Raw genomic sequence first — 24,697 nt, 5'->3', positions numbered from 1 at the left:
GCAAGGAACATAGGGAGCAGGAAAAAGACCTATGGGCTATCTTGCATGTTCATTCTCTCCCACCTCTAACTGACACTCTCAACCAAACCTCCATTTTAGGTGTTGCAAAAGGGATAATGAGGAAATCTGCCGAAGGAGAGATATTCCATCACATCTCTAAAAATAAGAACAAAAAACATAAAACACTTACACTATAATAAGATAAGAAGAAATACAGTACATATTTCCCATAGTGAAATACATGATTAGCCTAGTTATAAACTACAAAAATTCCATCATGCCTTAAAATTTTATTTTTTTTTTAACTGCAAACATTTTCAACAGTATTTGCTGCCTCCCAGGGATCTAAAAGTCATTGAGAAAATAATTAATTGACTTCATCTCATTTTAATACAGGTTGGAAAATAGCAACTTTAAAAACATGCACCGCAGGCACACAACCCTACGGGAAAAGGGAAGAAGGCAGGCTATCCGAGGCCCAGCCTACATGTTTAATGAGAAGGGGACAAGTCTGACCATGGAAGAAGAACGTTTCTTGGACTCTGCTGAATATGGCAACATTCCAGTGGTTAGGAAGATGCTTGAGGAATCCAAAACACTAAACTTCAACTGTGTTGACTATATGGGACAAAATGCATTGCAGCTAGCAGTGGGAAATGAGCACCTAGAAGTCACAGAACTGCTGCTAAAAAAAGAAAACCTGGCCAGAGTTGGTGATGCACTTTTGTTGGCCATTAGCAAAGGCTATGTGCGGATTGTTGAGGCAATACTGAACCACCCAGCCTTTGCCCAGGGGCAGCGACTGACCCTCAGTCCCCTAGAACAGGAACTACGGGATGATGATTTCTATGCCTATGATGAAGATGGAACCCGTTTCTCTCATGATATCACCCCCATCATCCTGGCTGCCCACTGCCAGGAGTATGAAATTGTGCACATTCTCCTCCTTAAAGGGGCCCGAATTGAAAGGCCCCATGACTATTTCTGCAAGTGTAATGAATGTGCTGAAAAGCAGAGAAAAGACTCCTTCAGCCATTCAAGGTCCAGAATGAATGCATATAAAGGATTAGCCAGTGCTGCCTACTTATCTCTGTCCAGTGAAGATCCTGTCCTTACTGCCTTAGAGTTAAGCAATGAGTTAGCCAGACTGGCCAACATTGAGACTGAATTTAAGGTAATTTTACAAAACTCTTTCATTTCTGTCCAGTTGTCTGAAGGTTTTTTTTTTCCCCAGGTGTATCCATTATTCAAAGGAGCTGCCTATAGGGGAGACACTCAGTGGAAGGTAGCCCTGTGACTGGACAGCAATGGAAGGGCAAATGATTTCTTTTTACTTGCCTGAAAAGTATACTGAACAATTAGAAAACTCTGCAAAAGAGCCAATAAAACCTGACAAGTTCCATAATATTTCTGTATCATGTGTCAGATAGACCACTTGGCAGAGTGATTTCCCATGCATATAACTTTGTCTGAGGTTCCAGAGAGAACCCAGGGGTGCAGTGATGCCTGCACAAAGCTTTCAGAGGAGTTGTAAAGATAAACTTCATCAATAAGTATTAAGTACCTTCTATATGCCAGGCAAAATTAAAATAGCCCCTGGCTAAATTACCTAAAGGTAATTACCTAAAGCACTAAAGGTGCTTTAAGGGTTTCAGAGTTCTTTACATATATCATCTCATTTCATCCTCACAGTAATCCTGGGGGGTAAATGCTATTATTATCCCATTTTACAGTAGAGGAAGCTGAGGCAGGGAGAGGTGAAGTGACTCTCCTGAGGATCACACAGCTTGTAAGTGTCTGAGGTTAGATTTGAACTTAGATCTTTCTCGCTCCAGATCTGACGCTCTCTTTACTGTGCCTCCATAAAACTTTTGCATTCATATGTGTATACAAAATAAATACAAGGTAATTTGGGAGAAGAAGACACTAATTATTAGGGGAAGAGCTGTCACAAAGTAATATGTGTTCTAGCGAGTACTACAAAAAAGTCCTAAAGGAGAAAAAGAGGGGATCACCATAGGTTGCAATTGTCAAGAAGGGCTTTCTGGGACAGGTGAGAATCGAGATGGATGTGAAAGGTTGTGAGAGGTAGCAGGCAAGGGGACATAATTCTGGGGAGACAGGAAATAGCATAAAACATGTTAGGAACTATTATTATAATAGAGAGGTCAGTGTGCAGTGAGCCTGCCAGAGTCTGGGGTTAAGGGATCACACCCACTCAGTGAGAAACAAAAGTCTTTTTTCATCTCTGTGTCCCTCATACAGTCGAACACCAGACCTCAATGTAGTGGATGCTTAATAAATGTTTGGTAATTTGAATTGAATTATGCCTATTTGTCCATCTATTTCTGTCCTGGGAAATATTTTTACCTAAAATATCTAAATAATCTAGGGGGAAAATATTCTTTGGAATGGTTTCTCTGGATAATTGCTACATTTTACATTTCATGTTGTCTGATCAGCTGAGACAGATTCTTGTGTAATACAAATGAAACAATACTAAACCAAGAATTGGTACCATATATAGTACATTCATCTCCTTTACTGAAAATTTGAAACTCTATGTCTTTAAGAGGCCTAAGATCTAGAATTGGAAATTACTTAGAACCATAGGATCACAGGTTTAGAGAGAGAAGATCCCTCGGGGGTCATCTGGTCTCATCCCTTCATATTAATGAGAATATAGTTACAGAAATAAAAGGATGCCTGAGGGCCATAGATAACTGCTAATACCACTAGCCTTTAAAAGACACCTTTCAACATTGCAGCCTTGCTTTAATATAAGAACAAGTGTAAAATCAGTCCTGGGTGCCACATTTTTGAAAGGACAGTGATGTGTCCAGAGGACAGCAATCAAGATAATGAAGGACCTTGATTTCGTGCCATGTTAAGAATCAGCTGAAGGAACAAGCATGCTTAATCTAAAGAAGAAAAGACAGTGAGGATAAGACTGAGCTATCTTCAGTAATTGGAAGGTTTTTATGAAAAATGTGGATTAGATGTATTCTGCTTTGTTTTAGGCACAATAACGATAGAAGTTGGATCATATCAATTTTAGAATTTATTAAAGAAAATGTTGTTAACAATTAGGTCTATGCTGAAATGAAATAGGCTGCCTGAGGAAGTCGTGGATTTTCCTTCACTGAAGGTACTTAAACAAAAGGTATATCATAAAGAAGGACCACTTAGTTAAATTGTAAAGACAATTAACTTTTAGGCATGAGTTGTTCTAGATGGATTCTGAGCTTCTTTACAATGCTGAAATTCTGTTATTTTATGATTTGTGATTCTATCAAATTTACCTATTTGGAGGAGTTCCTTTTGTTTGAAACGAGGGTTTTCAGATTACCAACAAAGACATAAGATAAATGTTCAAGTGTTCCTTTAGGAATTTATTATTTACTTGGCTAAATATTACAAGTGTAGTTTTGACACTATAAATCTTTTCTTTTTTTGTTGGGGGGGTTGAGAGAATACCTTAGTGGGAGATCCAAGGAATGTATTCTAAAATGTACTCAATGAGTATATTCAGCAAAAACATTCAACTATTTATTGGTATATTACATAATTTAGCAAGTATCATGAACTGCTTAAGAAGGTATCATTGCAAATGTCACCAATCATCTTTCACGCTTTTTAAATTGATAGACTCATTATGGGAATGACTACTCTTCTCAGCTTAAGCAGCAGCAATCCATGAGATTTCTTTTTAAGTGATGAAGACTATGAACTTCATTGAGTTAACATGCAGTACAGTTACTGTTAAGGTCCCTAATAAATTTTAGTTACATGCTTGCTGGTGATTTTTTTTTTGTTTCTTTGCTTGCCTGAAAATTGTGCAGCAGTTCAATTGTTATTTCAAGTATTTCCTGATTCTTCTTGAATTTAACACTTCTGTCTTCCCCAAACCACTTAGAAGTTTGACAGTCACCAAAGGGCTAATTCTGAATAGATAGTATTTTCACGTACTGATATAAGGAATTTTTTTGCCCTGTTGTTTGTGATCTTTGGCAGCTATCGATTGAAGAAACATTCTACTGGATTTTTTGACTGGAAACATACTGGTTGTGCTTCAGGGATATGGAACGTAGCTATAATGTTCTAGAATGGAAATATCCAAAAGGACCGATTTGGAAATATTTCTCCGGGTGATACTTCCAGGCTCCCTGAATCTCAAAAGGCTAGGGAAGCTGGACATTAATACTCTTCATGAATCACTGAGTCAAAATTCAGTCAATATTTTGTGTTTGTACCTGTGCTAGGTGCCATGGAGTCAAGTCAATATGCATTTATTAAGGGCTAACCCCATAGTGGGCACTAAGTACTAGGCATGCAAAGAAAAGGAGGGGGAAGTGCCCGAACTTAAGTGTCTCCCAGTCTAATGGGGGAGATAATAGGCAAATCATTATGCACAAATGACATACATGGGATGTATTCTAAGTAATTTCAGAATAAAGTAACTAAGACTAAAGAAGACTGAAAAGGGTACTTATTCTTACAAAGGGTAGGACTTTATCTGGAGCCAAAAGACAGAAATAAGGAGGGAGAAAGTTCCTGGAATTGGAATACCTAGTGAAAGTGCCCAGAGTAGGGAGATGGAGTATCTTGAATGAGGAATAATAAGAAAGTCATTGTCACTGCATCACAGAGTATGTAAGGGTGGGATTGAGGAGTAAGGTGTAAGAAGACTGGAAAGGTAAAAAATGAGTGAATAAGCTATGAAGGGCTTTAAATGCCAATCCAAAGATTCCATATTTGATCCTGGAGTAGATGAGTCATTGGGATTTAGATGGATCAATCTGATAACTGAGTGAAGGATGGATTGGTGTAGGGAGAGATATGAGGCAGATAAATCAACCAGAAAGCTATTGCAATAGTACAGGTATGAGATAAGGCCAGTCTACATCAGGTGATAGCAACATCAGAGGAGAAAAAGAGGTATATGTGAGTGATGTTACAAAGGTAAAGAGACAGGATTTGGAAAGTGATTGGCTATGGGTGGAATGAGACAGTGAGGACCGAAGGATGATGTGAGCCTAGATGACTAGTACAATGCCGGTCTCCTTGACAATAATAGGGAAGTCTGGAAGAGAGCAGGATTTGGGGGAAAAGATAGTGAATACAGTTTGGGACATAATTGAATTAAAAATATCTTTTAGAAATTCAGTGTAAGATGTCCAGTAAGCATATGGAGATTTGATTCTGGAAGTTAGCATAGAAATGGTAAAATTCAAGAACAATACCCTGAATCAGGGGTTCAACACCTATTTCTTTCATTTATTTGTTGTGTCACCTTGGGTAAATAACTTTCCTTTCCAAACCTCAATTTCTGATTACGTGATCTCCAAGGTTGTTTCCAGCTCTGTATGCTATGATTCTATCACATAGAATGTGAGACACTATCGAGTCCAATAAGAAATGCAAGGGTCCCTGACCTCAAAGAGCTTACAATCTAGCTAGAGGGGAAAAAATCTAACACATAAAACAACTGGAGAACGTGTAAAAAAAATGTCGTGATATCTAACTAGACTACAATCTCCTTGAGTGTTTTAATTTTTTTCCTTTCTTCCCCACCCCCTATGGTTATCACAAGGCCTCATACACAGGAATTGCTTAAAAATATATTAATTGATGGATTAGTAAGAACACTGGCTCAAGGCAGGACACAGTTTGATGAGTGTGACCTGGAAAAGCCAGAGATGTTTCAGCATGTCTGTGACTAAGCCAAAATGTTATGGCAAAGTGAGGAATTACTTCATTTCAATTAATCTAAAACACCTGTTATTAAAGACACACTGGGCTATTAAAACTTGGTCTGAATGATCGAACAGGACTCTCTACACTGATTATTTTTTGCTGTACACATAATTCATATCACTACTTCATCTTACTGAGTTCATTCAATGGGCAGACAATTATTAAGTGCTTACTATGTGCCAGGATCTCGGCCTATAATTGACAAAATCATCCATTCTTTGACCTCCCAAGTCCTTATCTCCTGAGGGTTTCCTTTTTATTAATATACATTGTTTTTCTATGGAGACATTCAACAGTCATTCTTCCCTAAAGCTCAGTGTCTAGACAAGAATGATGGAAAAGTTTTTTTAGTAATTGGAATAGTGTCTGGGAATGGAGTGAAGGAAAGACAGTATTCTGGAATAAAGATTAATGGTACTGGAAGGTAGAAGGAAGCAGGAATAGGGAAGCAGAGATCCTTCCATACCTCTTATGTCCTGCCTGTTTGGATTTTTAGGTGTCTGTTATTCTCAGGACAGCAAACCGAAAATTCAAGTATATGCTAATTAATATACTAGTATATACTAATTTATATTTTGTTCTTCTTCAAAACAAATATGCCCTGTCAAGAATCTGGAGATAATATTGGAGACAATAGAGAGTGTCTTGAACTTTGAGAATTCAGGGTATAAAGATTGTTCTAATGGTTACTTAGAATATAGTGTTGAGAAGAGGAGGAAGTAAGCCAAAGATTCAATTATAACCTTATTTTACAACATTAATGATTCCTGTTTATGAATGGAATGTTAACCAAACATATTATGAAAAATGGATTATGAATTATGTATTGATGTTTGTGCTGCTATTTATAGTGTCCCACAAAATAATTCAAGGCAAAAAATACCACAGATTAAAAATGCAAATAATTACAAATCAGCACAATTTGCCACCTGCTATGTCCTCTAGTTAGATCCTATTGTAAGATGTAGAAATATTTTAATGTCACTCGTAAGCTGCTTACAAACTTATCAAAAACCAAGAGTGTTAAGAGACATAGAATGAATTTTAATTTCCTATACATGATGCTTGAGAGGGAATAGAATAGGAAACTTGGAAGTCTCTCTCCCCTGCGTGTTCATAAATTAACCCTATGAGCTATTTTTGGCTCTGTTGTCCAGAATTCTATAGATGTACTCTGTGTCCATAAAGTTGCCCAGTGTGGAACCATTTAAAGAGAATATTTAATAAATCTATAAATTACCAACATTGCAGTTAGGAAGACTAGAATTTAAGTTCTACTTCTTGTACATACTAGCTATATGACTACAGTTACTGTGAGGTATAATGGATAAAGAACTAGGCCTGGAGGCAGGAAAACTTGAGTTCAAATCCAGGCTCAGACATTTACTAGCAGTGTGAGTCTGCCTCAGCTTCCTCCACTATAAAATAGGGATAATAATCACACCTACTTTCCACAATAATTGTGAGGACAAAATAAGATAATATTTAAAAACTGTCTAGCATCATTCCTAGCACATTAATAAATGTTTATTTCCTTCCTGTCAAGGACTTAAGTGATCAATTCCCCCAAGCAATTCTCTAAGACTACAGAAAAATTACCAATTTGCATTTGCCAAAGGAATTTCCACACTGGAAGTTCACATGCCACTGAAATCAAAGGCCTTAAAGTACCCTCCACCTTTTGAAAGCATAAACCCAGAGCTTTCAACCATAGGCAGTTACCATGGGATGTGGTGGGAAGAACAATGGATTTCAAAACCCTGAGTTCATATCCTTGCTCTGTCACTTGTTACTTGGGGCAAGTTCCTTCTCCCCTCTGGGCCTCAATTGATGTCCCTGTAAAATAATGCATTTGGACTGTATGACCTTTATGACTCTTCCAATTCTGACATTCGACGTTACCATACAAACGTAGGACCAGGATGAATGTGCAAAGATCCACCATGCATCCAGGACATTTTTTTTTTTGCTTTTTGGAGGGCAAGTGGGGTTAAGTGATTTGCCCAAGGTCACATGGCTAGTTTTTGTGTTAAGTGACTGAGGCTGGGTCTGAACCCAGGTCCTCCTGACTCCAGGGCCGGTGCTCTATTCATTGCTCCACCTACCTGTCCCCATCCAGGACATTCTTGATGAACTAGTGTGCTAGTTTACCCTAGGCTCAAATGTACTAGATTGTTCAATGACCTTTTCTTTGATTAAGAAATTTCTTTAAATTAAAGATTAATACCTTAGAAGCCACTTCTTTCATTATGATATTTTAGTTAGTGGCATACGGAAAGTCTTCTTTGATATGGGGGAATGGTTTAAAAATAGTTTCCCTAAACATTGGTATTTCCTAAATTCACTGGCAGTTTGGGTGGTCTAAAAAAAAAAACATCAATACCAGGACTATACTCTAATGGGTCTGAGGACACTGCTGAAATGACAGAACTCTATGATCAGTAAGCAGGCTGACCTATGATGCCCCAAGAGTAATTGTGTAACCAGATGATTCATCTTGCTTGAGTATATATAATATTTATTTGGTATATAACCCCAAGCATGTGATATATTACATATTGCCTAAATGTTTAGTTTACAGTGGGCGACTCTGCCATAACTTCTATACACTACATTTCTGCATATGATCTTTGTGTCTGATTTATAGTATGCAATATTGAGGTGGATTCTATATATGATATTCCTATACAAGTATAGAGTATTTGAGGTAATTACCCATAACTGCCCAAATAAAGTATTTTGAGTATTGTTCTATGTGTGACTAAAGTTTAAGGCATGTTCTGAAAGATGTTTTTATGTAAACATTGTGATTTGCAAGGACTAAAAGCATTATTTTAAACTGATGAGGAACTAAGAGGTAGAAGACTTCTCTGGATGGTCATTTTTCTATAATACTTGTGGCCTGGAGTATCTTGCTTACTGGGGGAAAATCCTGTGGGCTATACTTCCCACAAGGTTGTGCATGAGGCCAAATAAGACTTCAATTTAGTATAGAGTACTCTGAGCATGGGTAGGTTTTTGTTTGTTTTATTTTTTGTGGGATATGAATATCTTGTGGTAAGGAAAGCACTGGTAGCAGAAATGGCTCTCCAAAATGTAACTTCATGCCAAAACATGATTATTTTATTGTTGTATTTTCCCTTTACTAACACCAAATGACCTCTACTTCATGAATTTCCAGGGAATCTCTAGAAAATTCTTCAATTAGTTACTCTAATTTCTAATTACTCTACTTCCAAAAGGGAGGATGGGTGGGACATTGTCAGACCACTCATGGTACCATTGTCATTTCAGCAGTGTCCTCAGACCCATTAACCTCTAGTCCTGGTATTAAACTTGTGAATAGTCCAGGCTAGCTCTTGCTGTTTCCAAGTCCCAATAATCCAGGTGCTTTAGTTTGCCTCCACTCCCTTGGGACCTCCCTGCCTGTGATATTAGGCAGGAAATGGATGGTTTCTAGATTCAGTCTTTCCCCTTGATTTGAGCAGAGTACTTTCCTGGACCTGAGTAGTCTGGGCTCTCTCCAGAGAGAGCCAATTTACAGTTTCCTCTTCATCTGATCATAAAATTCTAACAGTCTATCAACCTTTCTCTAAGCCAGTTTAACCATTTAATGCTCCATTGAACTAACTCTCCTAAGTGCAACAGGAAGTTTTTTTCTATTTTTGCAGAGAGGTTAAAGAAGTATGTTCAAAAGAGTTTACAGGAGGTTTTTCATTTGCAATTCCACTAGAAAAGACCAAAAATATACATTGGGGAAGGCATATAAACAGTGCCAGGGATGACTGGGGGTGGGGGTGGGGGACTATTGTTTGAAAAGGCCACCTTCCCCTTCCCTACAAGGAGATGGTAGGGTTATGGTGTAGTTGAAAATCCCAAGGACTTTCTCTAACTCCCCTTGTTTTCACTTTCTTCACTATGTGTCAAAACTGTCTGCATGCAGGGCAAACAAGACTCAAACTTCCCTGTAGCAGTAAGCACCCCAGCGTCCCCAGGGTGTCTGCCAACACAGGTTCTTAGATCTGCTTTGTTAAAGGAAAGCAACTCAAAATGGGTTAACAAGCTTACTTTAATCAGTCAAATATGTATTGTTTACCTAGTTCAGGGGAAAAAGTTCAGCTCCCCGAACTTCAGAATATACAGACAGAATTATCAAGACAGAGAAACAGATCAAGTAGACAGTTTCCAAACTGTCCAACCATTACATCCATACCAAATCAACATCTGGGTTTCAACATCTGGGTTTTTCAAAGCCGAGGGGGGGCTCTCAACAACAGCTTCCCAGAATCCAGATAAAATCATAGAACACTTCTCAAAGTGAGCCCCAAAACAAAGCTTCACATCAGGGTTTATATAGCCTTCTCCTGGCTCAGAGAATGTAACAACCTTATTGACCCACTGGCCAATCAAGAAGTATCTACTGAAAAACAAACCTCCCACCCCAGGCTCCAGGTGCACTTTAGCCTAGGGGCAGGGAAGATCTTTAAATTTTCATTCCCTTTACATTCCCCAATGACTTCATGAAAGTTCCAACTTAGTATATGGAAGGCCACTAAGCTGTCCTAACCACCCCTTCACCACACCAAGAACACCACAATAATTTTCAGGTGCAGTTCCGCTGTTGAGTCCATTTTCCTATTCTGTCATGACCCTGGTCTTACAGGGCCCTGTGATTATAGCTGGAAGACACTTTAGAGACAATTTCATCTTACTCTGTTATTTTATAACTTCTACCTTTGTAACATCTCTTAAACATGTCTCCTTTTTTTGCTCTCACACTGTCATTACCCTGGTTCAGGAGCTTATCCCCTCAGGCCTGAATGATTGCAGTAGCCTGCTGTAGTCTCCCTGTCTCGAAACTCCCCCCATTCCAATTCATTCTTTGCTAGTCTATCAAAATGATCTTCCTGAAGTCTAGGTTGGATCATTCACTCCATTACCTCATCCAGTCAGCTCTAGTGATTCCTCATTACTTCTAGGATCAAATACTTGACTTTTAAAGACCTTCATAGTTTGATCCCTTTTCACCTTCCCAGGCCTCTTATACCTAACTCTCTTTCATGTTCTTAATGATCCAGTGATACCATCCTCTTTCTTGTTCCTCACACATGACACACCATTACCCAATTCCATGCACTTTCACAGGCTGCCCCCTCATGCCTGAAACTCTCTCACTCCACATCTCTACCTCCTTGTCTTCTTTCAAGTCTCACCTTCTACAAGAAACCTTTCATGACTGTGCTTCCCTTTGGAACTACTCCCAATTTTTCCTGTATAATTATCTAGTTTGTACATAGTTATGCACCTGTTGTCTACTATTAGATTGTGAGCTCCTTCAGGGCTGGGACTGCTTTTACCTTCCTTTGAATTCTCAGTGCTAAGTACAGCGCTTAGCACATAGATGATGCTTAATAAATGTTACTTACCTGACTGATTAATGAACCTGAAACTCTTGACAAATAATAATAATGGTAATAATAATATGATTTACTGAGAAAGTGAGTACAGTTCCCTTTCCGGTTGCTAATGTGATATAAATGCTGGGTGATTTCCATCATGGTTAGCAAGTTCTTTTTGGAAAACCAAAAGCACATGATATGATTTGGAGCAATGGGCGCCAAATAGGGAAAATAAGGAAAGTGCAGGAAATGTAAAATGAGTACAGGCTCTACTACAGGATATTACCAGAATACATTTCAATGCTGCAGTAGGTTCACACGCCTACCAATGTGAACACTCTCCCTACTAGGGCAGTTTGCAATACACCCATGTTTTCTCATCCTGCAATTTTTGTTTGTATTTTTTCATGAATTCTCTGTACAGAATCAGTCTTACATACTAGAGGCCTTCCTCTAGTCTTTTAATACTTGACAGAGAAAGACCAGGTCATAGTACCTGAATTCAAATCCTGGTTCTGTCACTTACATGAGCTTGGGCAAGACATTAAGGCCTCAGTTTCTTCTGTGGAATGAGGGGGTTGGATTACATGACCTCAAGTTCCCTTCCAGCTATACATCTATTATCCTAAAAATCCTACTGAAAGCCTCAGGCAATCCACCTAATATCATATTCCTCTGCATCTCAGGGATAAGAACTCATAAGCTGGAAAGACTGAGGAGAACAGAAGGGGCGAGGGAGAGAAAATTTGCAGAGCATTGCAGCTGCTGAATATGGAAAAGGAAGATTCTTTTTGACAGATATCAGTGAGAAAGATTTATCACCACATACAAACAATTGGGAGAAAGTCATTTCCTATACAAGTGTAGCTATCTGGCTCAAATATCAGAGATAGGAGGAAAAAATGAAAGGGAGTTCTTAGAGGATATTAGGAGATGAATAACAGTTTAAATTAAATCAAATGGATATGTAGAGATGCTTGTTGAAAAATATTACAATATGGCCTAAATGAATAATAACAGCACAATGATGTGGCATTAGCAAAGAATGTTGTGCATAGGATAAACAAAAAGATGAATTTTTTTAATGTTTCAGTGAAAACCAGCATGAGTTCAAATGTGGGGATGGAACCCTTAATTTCTAATACTAATAATGCATTAAAACTAGAATGGACCTTAAATATAACATAATCATAATATTTTAGAACCAGAAGGAGCCTTGGAGATCAGCTATTCCATTTTTTAAAGTTATAAATGGAGAAACAGAGGATATAAGAGAGGAAATTATTTACCTAAGGTAAATAATAAGTAGGCAAGGATAGGGCTGAGAATGTTACAGGTCATATAATCATGGAATGTCAGCAATGGAATTAACTTTACAGGTAGTCTGACCCCCTATTCCAGTGTGATTCCAGTGTGTGTGTGTGTGTGTGTGTGTGCACGCATGAGAATGTATTTGAGGGAAAATATCAGCCCAATCGAATCTAATTTTTTATAGAAATGAAGAATTATATTCAATAGTATTAATAATTTTCTAGTTCTATTGACAAATTCTTCTTCTCTGTCTTTCCAACCCAAATCAGATGGTCCCCAAGATCTTGTCTTTGGCCCTCTCCCTTGATACTCTCATTCACTCAGATTATGTCACCTATCATCTCTATATGTATGGCTCCCAAATTCATATCTCCAGTCTTGACTTGTCTCCTGTTCTTCAGAGTTGTATCTTTAGCTACATTTGAAGAATTGTGGTAGAGCCAGCTCATCTTGCCTCAGGAGAACTGATTGTTAAACTTTCAGTGCGAGCATTTCTTTCTCAGAATTTGGTAAATGTTAAAAATCAGCATGCCTATTGTTTTGTACATTGTCTGGACTTATGAAAGTGATGGGAAAATGTTCATGCATATTAAATTTAGAAATGTGTTGTGCATTTTTTTTCTGGAGAACTGGTTGTTAAAACATGTCCCACCAACACCGCAAACTCAATACGTAAAAAACCAAGCTTGTTTTTTTTTTCTCTATTACCATTTCTGTCAGTAGTACTATCATTCATCTAGACTTCCAAGTTTGAAACCACATCGGCAGAGACTTTAATTAATCCCACCTGGATGATTTTAAAACATAGCTCCATATCATAGTTCCAAATCATTCTTCATACCCAATACTAGCTAATCTTCTGTATGTACAGAGCTACCTATGCTACTTCTTAGTTTAAAAATTTTAATTGGCTCTTTATTGCCTACCAAACAAATCTAAACTCTTTTTTCTGGCATTTAAGGCCTTCCCTAATCTGAGACTTCTTCCCCATCACCCTCCAGCTCCCCAGACTTATTATTATTTTTTTGTACAATTTTGCCAAATTGAACTATTCTCAGTCCCCTGAATGCATGATTGATTTTACTACTTGTATGTCTTTGGTCTATTTCCTATGTAAAGGAGAAAGTGTAGTTCAGTATAAAGAGCACTGATAGGACCTGGGTTTCAATATAGTGATAGGACCTGGGTTTGAATCCCTTCTTTGAAATTTCTTACCTGATTATCCTTGGGCAAGTCATTTGACTTCCCTGGGTCTCCGTTTTCCATTGGTGGAATGAAAGGATTGAAATAGATCCTCTCAGGCTAGATCTATGATCCTGTAATCCCAGCCTTTCTTTGTCCCTTGAATACCTGCTCACCCTTTAACACCTATCACAATGTTCAGCTGCTCCAGAAAATCTTTTTTTGATTCTATCAGCTAATCATCTAACCTTTCACCTTTGACCCTTATATATGGATCGCATTAATCTATATACATTTCACAGCCCCCTATTAGACCCTAAGTTCTTTGGGGGAAATGCTCGTTAAATAAATGAATATATGAATAGAGGGCAGGATTGTCCCATCTAAACTTTGTTATCTCTCCCAATACTTTAAACAATACTATGAATGCAGTAAGTGCTTACCAAGGATGTGTTAGGTTGAATGGAATTGAACAAGTGTTTATTATGAAACTATTGTACTTAAGGTTGTCTTTTGAGCACTGGATGCCAGCTAAATCTTAATAAGAAACTTCTGGGGGGTGGCTAGGTGGCACAGTGAGTGGAGTATAGACCTGGAGTCAGGAGGACCTGAATTCAAAGCCAGCCTCAGACACTTAACACTTACTAGCCGTGTGACCTTAGGCAAGTCATTTAACCCCAATTGCCCTGCCTTCTTCCCTCCAAAAATCGAAGAAGAAGGAGAAGAAGAAGAAGAAGAAGAAGAAGAAGAAGAAGAAGAAGAAGAGGAAGAAGAAGGAGGAGGAGAAGGAGGAGGAGGAGGAGGAGGAGGAGGAAGGAGAAGAATCAGCTTCTGGGCCATTTTGTTATAGCTTTGCTTTAGTTTTTACTAGTGTAAGCTTTTTGATGGCCACAAAAAGTCTTTTACAATCTGTAAACAGGTTCACATATTTGAGAGTAATAGATTCAAGAGTTGTGGCTCATGTCTTTTTCTTCTGACTGACAGCAAGGTAGCACAGTGAATAGAGTGCAAGGCCTGGAGTCAGAAAGACTCATCTTCCAGAGTTCAAATCTGGCATCAGACACTTTCTAGTTGTGTGACTCTGGACAAGTCACTTAACCCTGTTTGCCTTAGTTTCCTCACCTGTAAAATGAATCGGAAAAGGAAATGGTAAACTGTTCCAGTATATCTGCCAAGAAAACCCCCAATGGGGTAATGAAGAGTTAGACAGGACAAAACAAGTTAAAGCTTTTTCTTCTTGCAATACCTTCTTACTCATGTAAAGAAAACTCCATGGAACTGATAGTGTTCAGGTAGAGGACAAAATCTCCTGTTCTGTTAAGCTGTTGAGGAGATTCCTGGTCTGGATAGGAATAATGTATATATTGTCAGGCATGTTAGCTATGTATATTTGTTTTCCAGAACATTTTTTTTCTTTGTTAATATTTATTACATGGAAGACCTTTTGGACAGGAGAGGGAGAATATTTAAAAAAAAGTATCAATAAGAAAAATATAATATAAAAACATTCAAAGCAAGTGATTTTTAGCTTCCTTTTGAAAAACAGAACCATTTCTCCAGATTGCCAATGCTAAGCCAGTCTAGAAGACTGCTCTGTAGCAATCAGAGTAGCCCTCCATAATTGGTTGTCAGGTGTCACAATTCTCTGACAGTCTCCCTAACAAGAGACAGACCTAAGTGGGATTGTTAGAAGATGCCTTTGCTTACTTACTATCATGGTTACAAAGAGGCCCTCTCTTCAGGCTCTTCTCAGCCAAGGAGGGCCAGCCCCATTCTCAGTTTGACCTGTTGACAGGTTGCTGACTGCTCATATGCTGATTCTATTAATGTTCTAGTTTATAGATTAGAGAAGACAGAAATGAATAAGTAGTTCTCACTGAGCTAATCTCCTAATGGTTCAAGAATTTTTCACAGTTTCTTATTAGAATGTAATTTTAAAATACATTTAGAAGAATGACAAATAAAAAGCCTAGAAATCATAGAGCAAGGCTAAGGAGACTGTTTAGTCAGGACAGAGAAAGGCTAAAATGTGAACTAATAAGGTTTAAGTATCTTAAGGACTTTTAGGAGAAGAATGAAGAATTACTTCCATCATCCCTGAGCATAGAAAACGGAGAATGTGAATTAAAATAGGTTACAGAAGGAGAGATAAGCTACTTGTTTCAACAATGTCTAAAAACATATGAGACTAATTTCGTTGTAATCATATTCCAGTTAAAGAAAACATTCATTATATTCAATAGCTAAAAAATATTAATAATCAAGAGGAAGCATGGCACTGTGGACAAAAGGCTAAGCCTGAAATCAGGAAGGTCTGCATTCAGATGTTGTCTCTGATGGATCCTAAGTGTGTGACTGTGGCCAAGAGTCACTTATCCTAAAGCTGTATATATAAGAGTTATATATGGAATATATAGATTTTTTTAAATGGATAAAAATTATTTTGGAGGAAAGGTACCAGCATCTGAGGGGATCAGGAAAGATTCCATATAGAAGGCAGTGTTGGAGTTGAGGATTGAATAAAATCATGGATTCTGGAGACAGAGAAGAGGAGGGGAGGACATTCTAATCATGAAAAACAGCAAAGGCATGGAGATGGAAAAGGGAGGATCTTGTGTGAGACATAGTTTGTAGACCAGTTTGACTGAATGAGGTGCATGAGGGAAAGTAATATATAGCAAGGCTCGAAAGACACGTTGGAGTCATGTCGTTGCTTTAAATGACATAAGAAGAATTCATACTTAATCCAAGAAGTAATAAAGAACTACCAGGGTTTATTGTACCAAGAAGTGACATGGTAAAGTTTGTTCTTTATAAATATCACTTAGAATAGTGTGTGCAGAATGTATTAGAATAGGGGGAAACAAGAACAAGGCAGGAAGACCTGTGGAAGTAAGTGACTAATAAAGAAACCACCGTGTTACTACTATTCATGTGTCTCTTCCCCTTTTAGCAAGATACCAAAATGGATTTGCCTTAACATGGCCAAAAAGACCTGGTTATTTTGGAAATAGAAAGTAATAACAGCAAATAAAGTAGGCTACTGGCAGAATCAATTATCTCCTTGGCTAACAAATCTCAACACTTAGATTTTTCTCTAGATTATAACTTTGAGTGAGAAACAGGAAAAACCATACATACGCAGCAAAGTACTTGGAGAAGGAGAAGGGAAAACGTAATTATTTTTCAGGACTTTTATTGCTTTGGAAGCTGATTTTTCAGTAGCATCTAAGGTCTTAATGTTTTTGAGATTTTATTGCTCTGGATTTTTCACTAACTCATTACACACAGAGAACTAGTTAACTCAGTAGTAGCCATGTATACAGAGATAGCTTCCTTGTCATAGTCCCTCAGATAATTGAGGGAAATATAATTAAACTAAAACAAGATAAATCTATTAATTTAAAAGCCATTTTCTCTAGATTATAAAATATAACCATAACTTTCTATATTTAGACAGTGTAGTGATACACAGAATTAAGGTGTATGAGTTGCTCAGTCCTTGTTGATGATGAAAATGATGATGATGACTAAGCATTAGGAGATTATAAATTCTCTGGGTTGTTTTTTCCCAATGTAACATAGATCACTCAGGCACCACCGCCTTAAGGTCAAGAATATTTCATTTCTATCCTTTCCCTGGAGTTCTCAATTAAGGAGATTGGGGATCCTAGCTCTCTGCCAATGGCTCTAGCCCTCACTGATGGTATTCTCTCAGTTATAGAGGCTGGGTCCCTGCACCCCAGTTCCATTTAACCCTTGATATTGGATTAGTTTTTACATAGAAATATTTAGTTAAAAAGGTATATCCAAATATCCCAACTCACTCCCCTGACACATTAAGAGAAATAATTTTCCTCTCCCTCCATACCATCTCAATCTCTGGGCAGGGGAAAAAGTTAAGGTTCCTAACTTAGCTCAGTTCCTGTGGAGGACAGTCCTGGTTACAAATCCAAAATCCCCCTACCACTCAAGTCCCAAGTAACCTGGCTTCTTAAAGCTTAAGCACCAGGTTGGCTTACTACATCACCCCACCTGCAATCCTGGCTCTAAAGTCACCATGGCTTGAGCTCCCAGGTCTAGTGGGGGTCACCTCTAGGACCTATAACTGAGTGAAAACAGCACAGAAGAGAAACAATCACTACCAGATCCATTTCCCAAGCTGGAGTAAAACAGAGGGAGCAGGGGAAAGCAAGTACTTCCCTTTTCATTGGTTCAGTTCACGGCATGCAGCCTGGGATGGCAGCAACATAGAAATTACCATGCAGCTAAAAGATGGTGGGAAAGGGTGCAGCCAAAAAGAGATATAATGGCTCAGTTGCAGCTATTTTACGCATACAGGCAGCCAGTCAAACAAAGCTACCTCTGCCCCTGTGACAGGGGACAAAAAAGCCTCTCTTTTTGACAGTATGGATATGCTCCAAAGGTTCCTCAAGGGTATCTCCATGTTACCTAAACTTTCCATACTCAAACTACCTCAGCTTATGGTTTGCATTGAGGTAGCCAAAATACAAACTATCACTGAAAAATAATACAAAGCACATGACCCCCAAATGCTTAGTAAAAATTAGTGTTATCTCTGTAACACAGAAAAGGACAAACTATAACATATTGTTTTGTTGTGGTTGATCAACAAAGACTAAGCAAATCAGACTCCTGAACTTCCCTGAAGTATAGTCAGGGAAAATCATGCTTAGGTGTGCAATCCATCACCATGTAATTTTCATCACGTAAATTTAACTGCCTAATGTGAGGTGAACCTCATTAGCACTACCCTCTAGCTAACTAAAACAATTAGCATAGTAAATCATTTACATTCACTTTGACTCTCATACATCGATTTAATCACCTAAGCAGTGAGGTGGTGCAGTGTGGATATAGTGCTGGTCCTGGAGTCAGGAAAACTTGAGTTCAAATGTGACTTCAGCCTTTTATTAGTGATGTGACCCTGGGAAAGTCACTTAGCCTCTATCTGCCTCAGTTTCCTCAAGTATAAAATAGAGATTATAATAGTACCTAACTCAGGGTTTTTATGAGGAGAAAATTAAATAATATCTGTAAAACACTTAGCACAGTGCCTAGAACAAATGAAGCACTTAAAAAAACATGTTTCCTTCCCTTGTTCTCTATGAGATCTCTGAATTTGATCAATGAGCTTCCCTCTATTTCCCTGTTTTATAATGACTGTGCCCCCACACACACTTCTACTACTATGGATACTACTACAACTACCATTTCCATTATTACTACTTCTATTGCTGCTGCTGCTGCTTTGCTGCTGCTGCTGCTACTACTACTACCATCAACACCACCACTTTCACTACTATTACCAGTTATGGGGTAGTTAGGTAAAGCAGTGGATACAGTCCTAGTCTAAAGTCAAGAAAATTCATCTTTCTTAGTTTAAATCTGGCTTCAGATAGACCCTGGGCAAGTCATTTAATTCTGTTGCCTTAGTTTCTTCATCTGTGAAATGAGCTGGAAAAGGAAGAGGAAATGGAAATCCAGTATCTTTGGCAAGAGTGGGGTCATGAAAAGTCAGATACTACTGAAATGACTGAAGAGCACCTATTACTAAGTACATAATTTGTGTTTTAGTTTAGAAAATGCATTTTTGTAAATGCATTATTTCATTTGACCTTCAAAAATGAATTCCTGAGGTTAGAACTATAGGTATTATTATAGAGATTAGGTAAAGACATTAATGTATGTTAGATGACTTTCCCAGGATCACACAGCTAGTAAATGCCAGAGATGGAAATTGAACCTGTCTTTTCTTCTGATGTAACTTTCAGTGTTCTATATACTGTTAAATTGTGTTTGTAGAAATGTTTTATTGAAAAAAATTCATGTGGCATAACTTCACTTTAAGGTATAGTACTGAAAGTCTACAGCAATAATAACTGCTCCTTAGTGTAGAGAAATGTGAGAATGTATGCTATTGGTGTGTGTTGAGTACTGTGAACTCTCAAATAGAAAGGAACTCTCTAAAGGAAGGGTATCAGGAAAATAAAGCTATTCTCCAGGTCTCTGCTCCCTTATTTACAATATAATGCTAATAACAATCATGACATTTTTCTAGTCTCCTAAGTCTCATAATTAGGGAGTGGCAAATGCATTGAAAATGAAGAGGCATTATATCACTATGCTAAGCAATATTGTTTTCTTTTGACATCCCTGGATATGTAATAGCATAAGCTATTTGAGTAAATGCATTAAGCTAGTAAGAGCAAAAGATCACATTTTTGTCTTCTGGGGCTCAGTATGGGGAGTGCAAGATGTCCACCTATCTCAGACATGATGGTCTTGCCTGATATACTGTATCTCAGGAGCCTTGTCATCATACACTTTATTTAAAAAAAAATAGCCTGGCATTTGTACATTTCACCAAGGAATATTGAAGGAGACTTCATTAAAAGCTTTCTCTTCTCTAGTGATTACTGGTTTTATTTGAACTTCAAAGCATTAAAAGCATAGAAAGCGCATTGGTTCTGAAGACAAAGGACCTAAATTCAAAATTTGCCTCTAGAATACGACATACCTATGGCCAGTCAGACATGGCCACTGTATGAATTTGCATTCCCTGACTATTCTTATCTCTTACAAGGGAGAACTTTCACTGGGGCAATGAGAATTATGGGCTAGGGAAAGGAGGGAGGGGAAGTGGTAGAGAATTATTGAGAAAATGAGAGTAATGTCCAGAAAAGAAAAAGAAGAGTGAAGAGAGGAGATAGAAATTAAGATAGGGGCACAGACAAACAGGGGGATATCGAAACTACCACGTTAAAAATTAATGTAATTTACAAGAAAGCAAGGAAAAGAGGCACAGCCCTCAATGCAATGCACAATAATGTGCCTGTGTGTATGTATGTGTATAGGCTTCTTAAAATGGAAAGTTACTGCTGTATATTTTGAATCCTCTCCCATATTCTCCTATGTACATGGCAATGCTTTTTTTTCTTTTATTTTGCATTATTTTAATTTTTGTGTTTAAATTTGTTTCTTCTTTCTTTTCTTATATTGTATTTACATTTTTAATATTTTTTTAATTTTTAAATAATTTATTTTTAGTTTACATCAATCATTTCCACAAGATTTTGAAATACAAATTTTCTCCCCATCTTTCCCCTACCCACCACCCCAAAACAGCAATCCCACTGTATACCAACTGCCCCAATCTGCTCTCTCCTATATCCTCCTCCATTGCCCCTCTGACTTTCCTGTAGGGCAATATGTATCTACATACCCCAGTGCCTGTATATCTTATTTCCCAGTTGCATGTAAAAATAATAATAATATATTTTTTAAACATTTGATTTTACAATTTTAAATTCCAGATGCTTTCCCTTCCTCCTTTGTCATCCACCCTTACTGGGAAGATGAGCAATTTAATATAGGTTGTGCATGTGTAGTTACACAAAACATTTCCATAGTGAATTTCCATATTGTGAAAGACTGAACATATTTCCCTCCATCCTATCCTGCTCCCCATGTGTTCTCTCTACTTTGACCCCATCCCTTTTTAAAAGTGTGTGCTTCTAACTACCTTCCCCCCAACCTGCCCCCCTCCATCATCCCCCTTTCTAATCTTCTTCCCCCCACTCTCCTGTAGGTTAAGATATGCAATTAAGAGTGTATGTCATTCCTTCTCTAAGTCAAATTAAAAGAGAATAAGATTGGCCCATTCCCTTTTGCCTTCTTATTCTTCTCCTCCATTGTAACAGCTGTCCTTTGCCTCTTTTATATGAGATAATTTACCCTATTCTGTCTCTCCCTATCTCCTCTCATTATATTCCTCTCCCCTCTTAATTTGATTTTTTAGATATCATCCCTTCCTATTCAATTGATCCTGTGCCCTCTGTCTATGTATACCTGTACACATATATACACACACTCACATATGTATTCATATGCCCATATACCCTCCTATACATACATATATATGTATGTATACATGTGTGTACATTTCTATTCCCTTCAACTATTTCATACTGAGAAAAGTTTCATAAATTACAATTATCATTTTTCCATGTGGGAATGTAAATAGTTCAACTTTGATAAGTTCCGTATGATGTTTTTTTTCTCCCTTTTTCCCTTTCCATGCTTTTCTTGCTTCTTGAATTTGAATGTCAAATTTTTGATTCGACTCTATTTTTTTTCATTAAGAATGTTTGAAAGTCCTCTATTTCATTGACTGACCACATTTTCCCCTGAAACATGATACTCAGTTTTTCTGGGTATGTGATCCTTGGCTTTAATCCTAGCTCCTCTGACCTCTAGAACATCCTATTCCAAGCCCTTTGATCCCTTCATGTAGGAGCTGCTAGATCCTGTGTTATCCTGATTGTGTTTCCACAATATTCAAATCGTTTCTTCTTGGCTACTTGCAATATTTCCTCCTTGATCTGGGAACTCCAGAACCTGGCTGTAATATTCCTACGAGTTTTCTTTTAGGGATCTTTTGCAAGAGGTGATTTTTTTTCAATTTCTATTTTACCCTCTGCTTCTAAAATATCAGGGCAAATTTTCTTAAAAATTTTTTTGAAGCATCTTTTTTTTTTTTTTTTTTTTTTATCATGGCTTTCAGGTAGTCCAATCATTTTAAAATTCTTTCTCCTCGATCTATTTTACAGGTCAGTGGTCTTTCCAATGAGATATTTCACATTGCATTTTATTTTTTTTCATTTGTATGGATCTTTTTAATAGTATCTTGATTTCTCATAAAGTAATTAGCTTCCATTTGCTCCGATCTTATTCTGAAGGAATGTCTCTGAGCAGAACTCATTAGGAATAAAAAAAAGCTTATTGTTATGGCCTTGACAATCTCTACATTACACATTTTATTTTTTTCTAAAGTATACATTAAGTTTTTTGTAATTTTTAAAATGTTAAACTTAAGGGGCAGAGTCAAGATGGTGGCGTAGAAGCAGGAAAACTCCTTCAGCTCCTCCCATACCCACCTGAAATACCTATAAAATATGACTCAAGAGAAATTTTAGAGCTACAGAACCCACAAAGTGACAGAGAGAAACCAATCTCTTGCTGAAGGCAGGCTGAGCTCCCAGAGTTAGTTTGGAAAATCAAGACCATGAGGTTTCCTTAGAATAAATAGATTAAGATCGAAAAGAAAAGGGGCAAGTTGATGCACCCACCACAAGGGTGATTCCCAGAACTCTCACTCTGTCAGAGCAGGGTAAGAGACACAGGGCCCATGGCAGTAACAGCAGCTTCTCCTGTGGCTATCAACCCACAGCCTGGATGTTTAAATATCTCCTACCTGAACTCCCAGGAACCAAAATGGCAGAGTAAACCCTAGTTATACTAATCCCCCCCCTCCCTTTGACCTTGAAAACCCAGAGAATATTGCCCCAAGGTAAAATCCTGAAAGAGTGAAACCAAGAGAAGGCTAAAGAGTACTAGAGGAAGGGTATGACTGAGACTGTGCCTAGGAGTGCTGGTCTTGGCCTCAGACTAAACACCCAGAGGCCACAGCACACAAACTCAATAACCAGGCCCATAGGGGCAGCTAGTTGGCACAGTGAACAGAGGATGGGCCCTGGAGTCAGGAGGACCTGAGTTCAAATTTGGCCTCAGACACTTAACACTTACTACCCCTCTGACCTTGGGCAAGTCACTTAACTTCAAATGCCCTGCCTTATACCCTCCAAAAAGCAAAAAAATTAAAAATAAAATAACCATGCCCCAGCTTCCAGTATAAGAAGGTTGAGTCTGAGCTCTCTGTACCCCAGAAGCAGCCACTTTAAAAGCCAGGAAGTAGGCAATCACAACTGGTAAAAAAAAAAACATATTGGAAAAACAAAGAGTTTAGAATTCTATTGTGAGGAGTGAGAAGAATCAAATTAAGAAGGGGACAGCATTAGCTCTATTCCCACATCTCAAGCCTTCAAAAGGAAAATTAACTGGTCTGAAGCCAAAAAGCATTCTTGGAAGAACTCAAGAAGGATTTTAAAAGCCAAATTAGAGAGGTGAAAGATAAATTGAACAATTCTCTTAAAATTACCATTGCCAAAATAGGAAAAAAAAAATCACAGAAGAAAACAGCTCCTTAAAAAGTAAAATGTATGGGGCATCTAGGTGGTTCAGTGAATAAAACATGGATCCAGGAGTCAAGAGGACCTGTGCTCAAATCTGATCTCAGACACTTAACACTTATTAGCTCTGTGACCTTGGGCAAGTCACTTAACCCAAATTGCCCTGCCTTCCCCTTTACAAAAATAAAAATAAATAAAAATGAAATATGAACATATGGAAAAGGAGCTTAAAAAATTAACTGAGGAAAATAATTCGCTAAAAGTTCAAATCAGTCAAATTGAAGCTAATGACTTTATGAAACATTAAAAATCAGTCAAACAAAACCTAAAGAATGAAAAATTAGAAAAAAATGTAAAATATCTCATTGGAAAAATAGCTGACCTGGATAACAGATCCAGGAGAGATAATCTAAGAATTATTGGTCTACCAGAAAGTCATTGTGGGAAAAAAAAAAAACCTGGACAACATCTTCCAAAAAATTATCAAGGAATTATGCCCTGCAGTCCTAGAACCAGTGAGTAAAATAGTTATAGAAAGAGTCCACCATGTACCTTCTGAAAGAGATCCCAAATTGAAAGCTCCAAGAAATGTTGTAGCCAAATTCCAGAAATATCAGGTCAAGGAGAAAATACTGCAAGCAGCCAAAAAGAAACAATTCGAATTTCAGAACTAGAGTCAGCATCACAGAGGACCTAGCAGCTTCTACTTTGAAAGATCAGAGGGATTGGAATATGATATTTTGTAAAGCAAAAGAGCTTTAACTACAACCAAGGATCAGCTATCCAGCAAAACTGAGCATAATCTTTCAGACAAGGAGATGGTCATCCAATGAAATAAGGGACTTCCAGACTTTCCTGATGAAAAAGTCAGAGTTCAATGGAAAATTTTATCTCCAAATACAAGACTCAAGAGAGACATAGAAAATTAAACAGGGAAAGAGACACACATACAGAGAGAGAAAGAGAGAGAGAGAGAGAGAGAGAGAGAGAGAGAGA

At 37.8% G+C, this 24,697-nt stretch overlaps 1 protein-coding gene across 3 annotated transcripts in view; it reads left to right on the top strand.

Annotated features, from left to right (window-relative positions):
• The first annotated feature begins 391 nt into the window (after positions 1 to 391).
• Positions 392 to 24,697, top strand: part of TRPC7 (transient receptor potential cation channel subfamily C member 7) — a 294,002-nt gene continuing 269,696 nt past the window's right edge. For all 3 annotated transcript variants that reach the window (XM_069091684.1, XM_069091683.1, XM_069091682.1), the window contains exon 1: positions 392 to 1,174. In XM_069091684.1, the coding sequence (XP_068947785.1) occupies positions 422 to 1,174 (753 nt within the window). In that variant the 5' untranslated portion in view covers positions 392 to 421. The remainder of the gene's footprint in view (positions 1,175 to 24,697) is intronic.

The sequence above is a fragment of the Petaurus breviceps genome, unplaced genomic scaffold (genome assembly GCF_028583685.1).
Source record: "Petaurus breviceps papuanus isolate PSGF00001 unplaced genomic scaffold, PetGlider_PUasm1.0 189, whole genome shotgun sequence".
NCBI lineage: Eukaryota > Metazoa > Chordata > Mammalia > Diprotodontia > Petauridae > Petaurus > Petaurus breviceps.
This window is presented reverse-complemented; position numbering and strand designations above follow the sequence as displayed.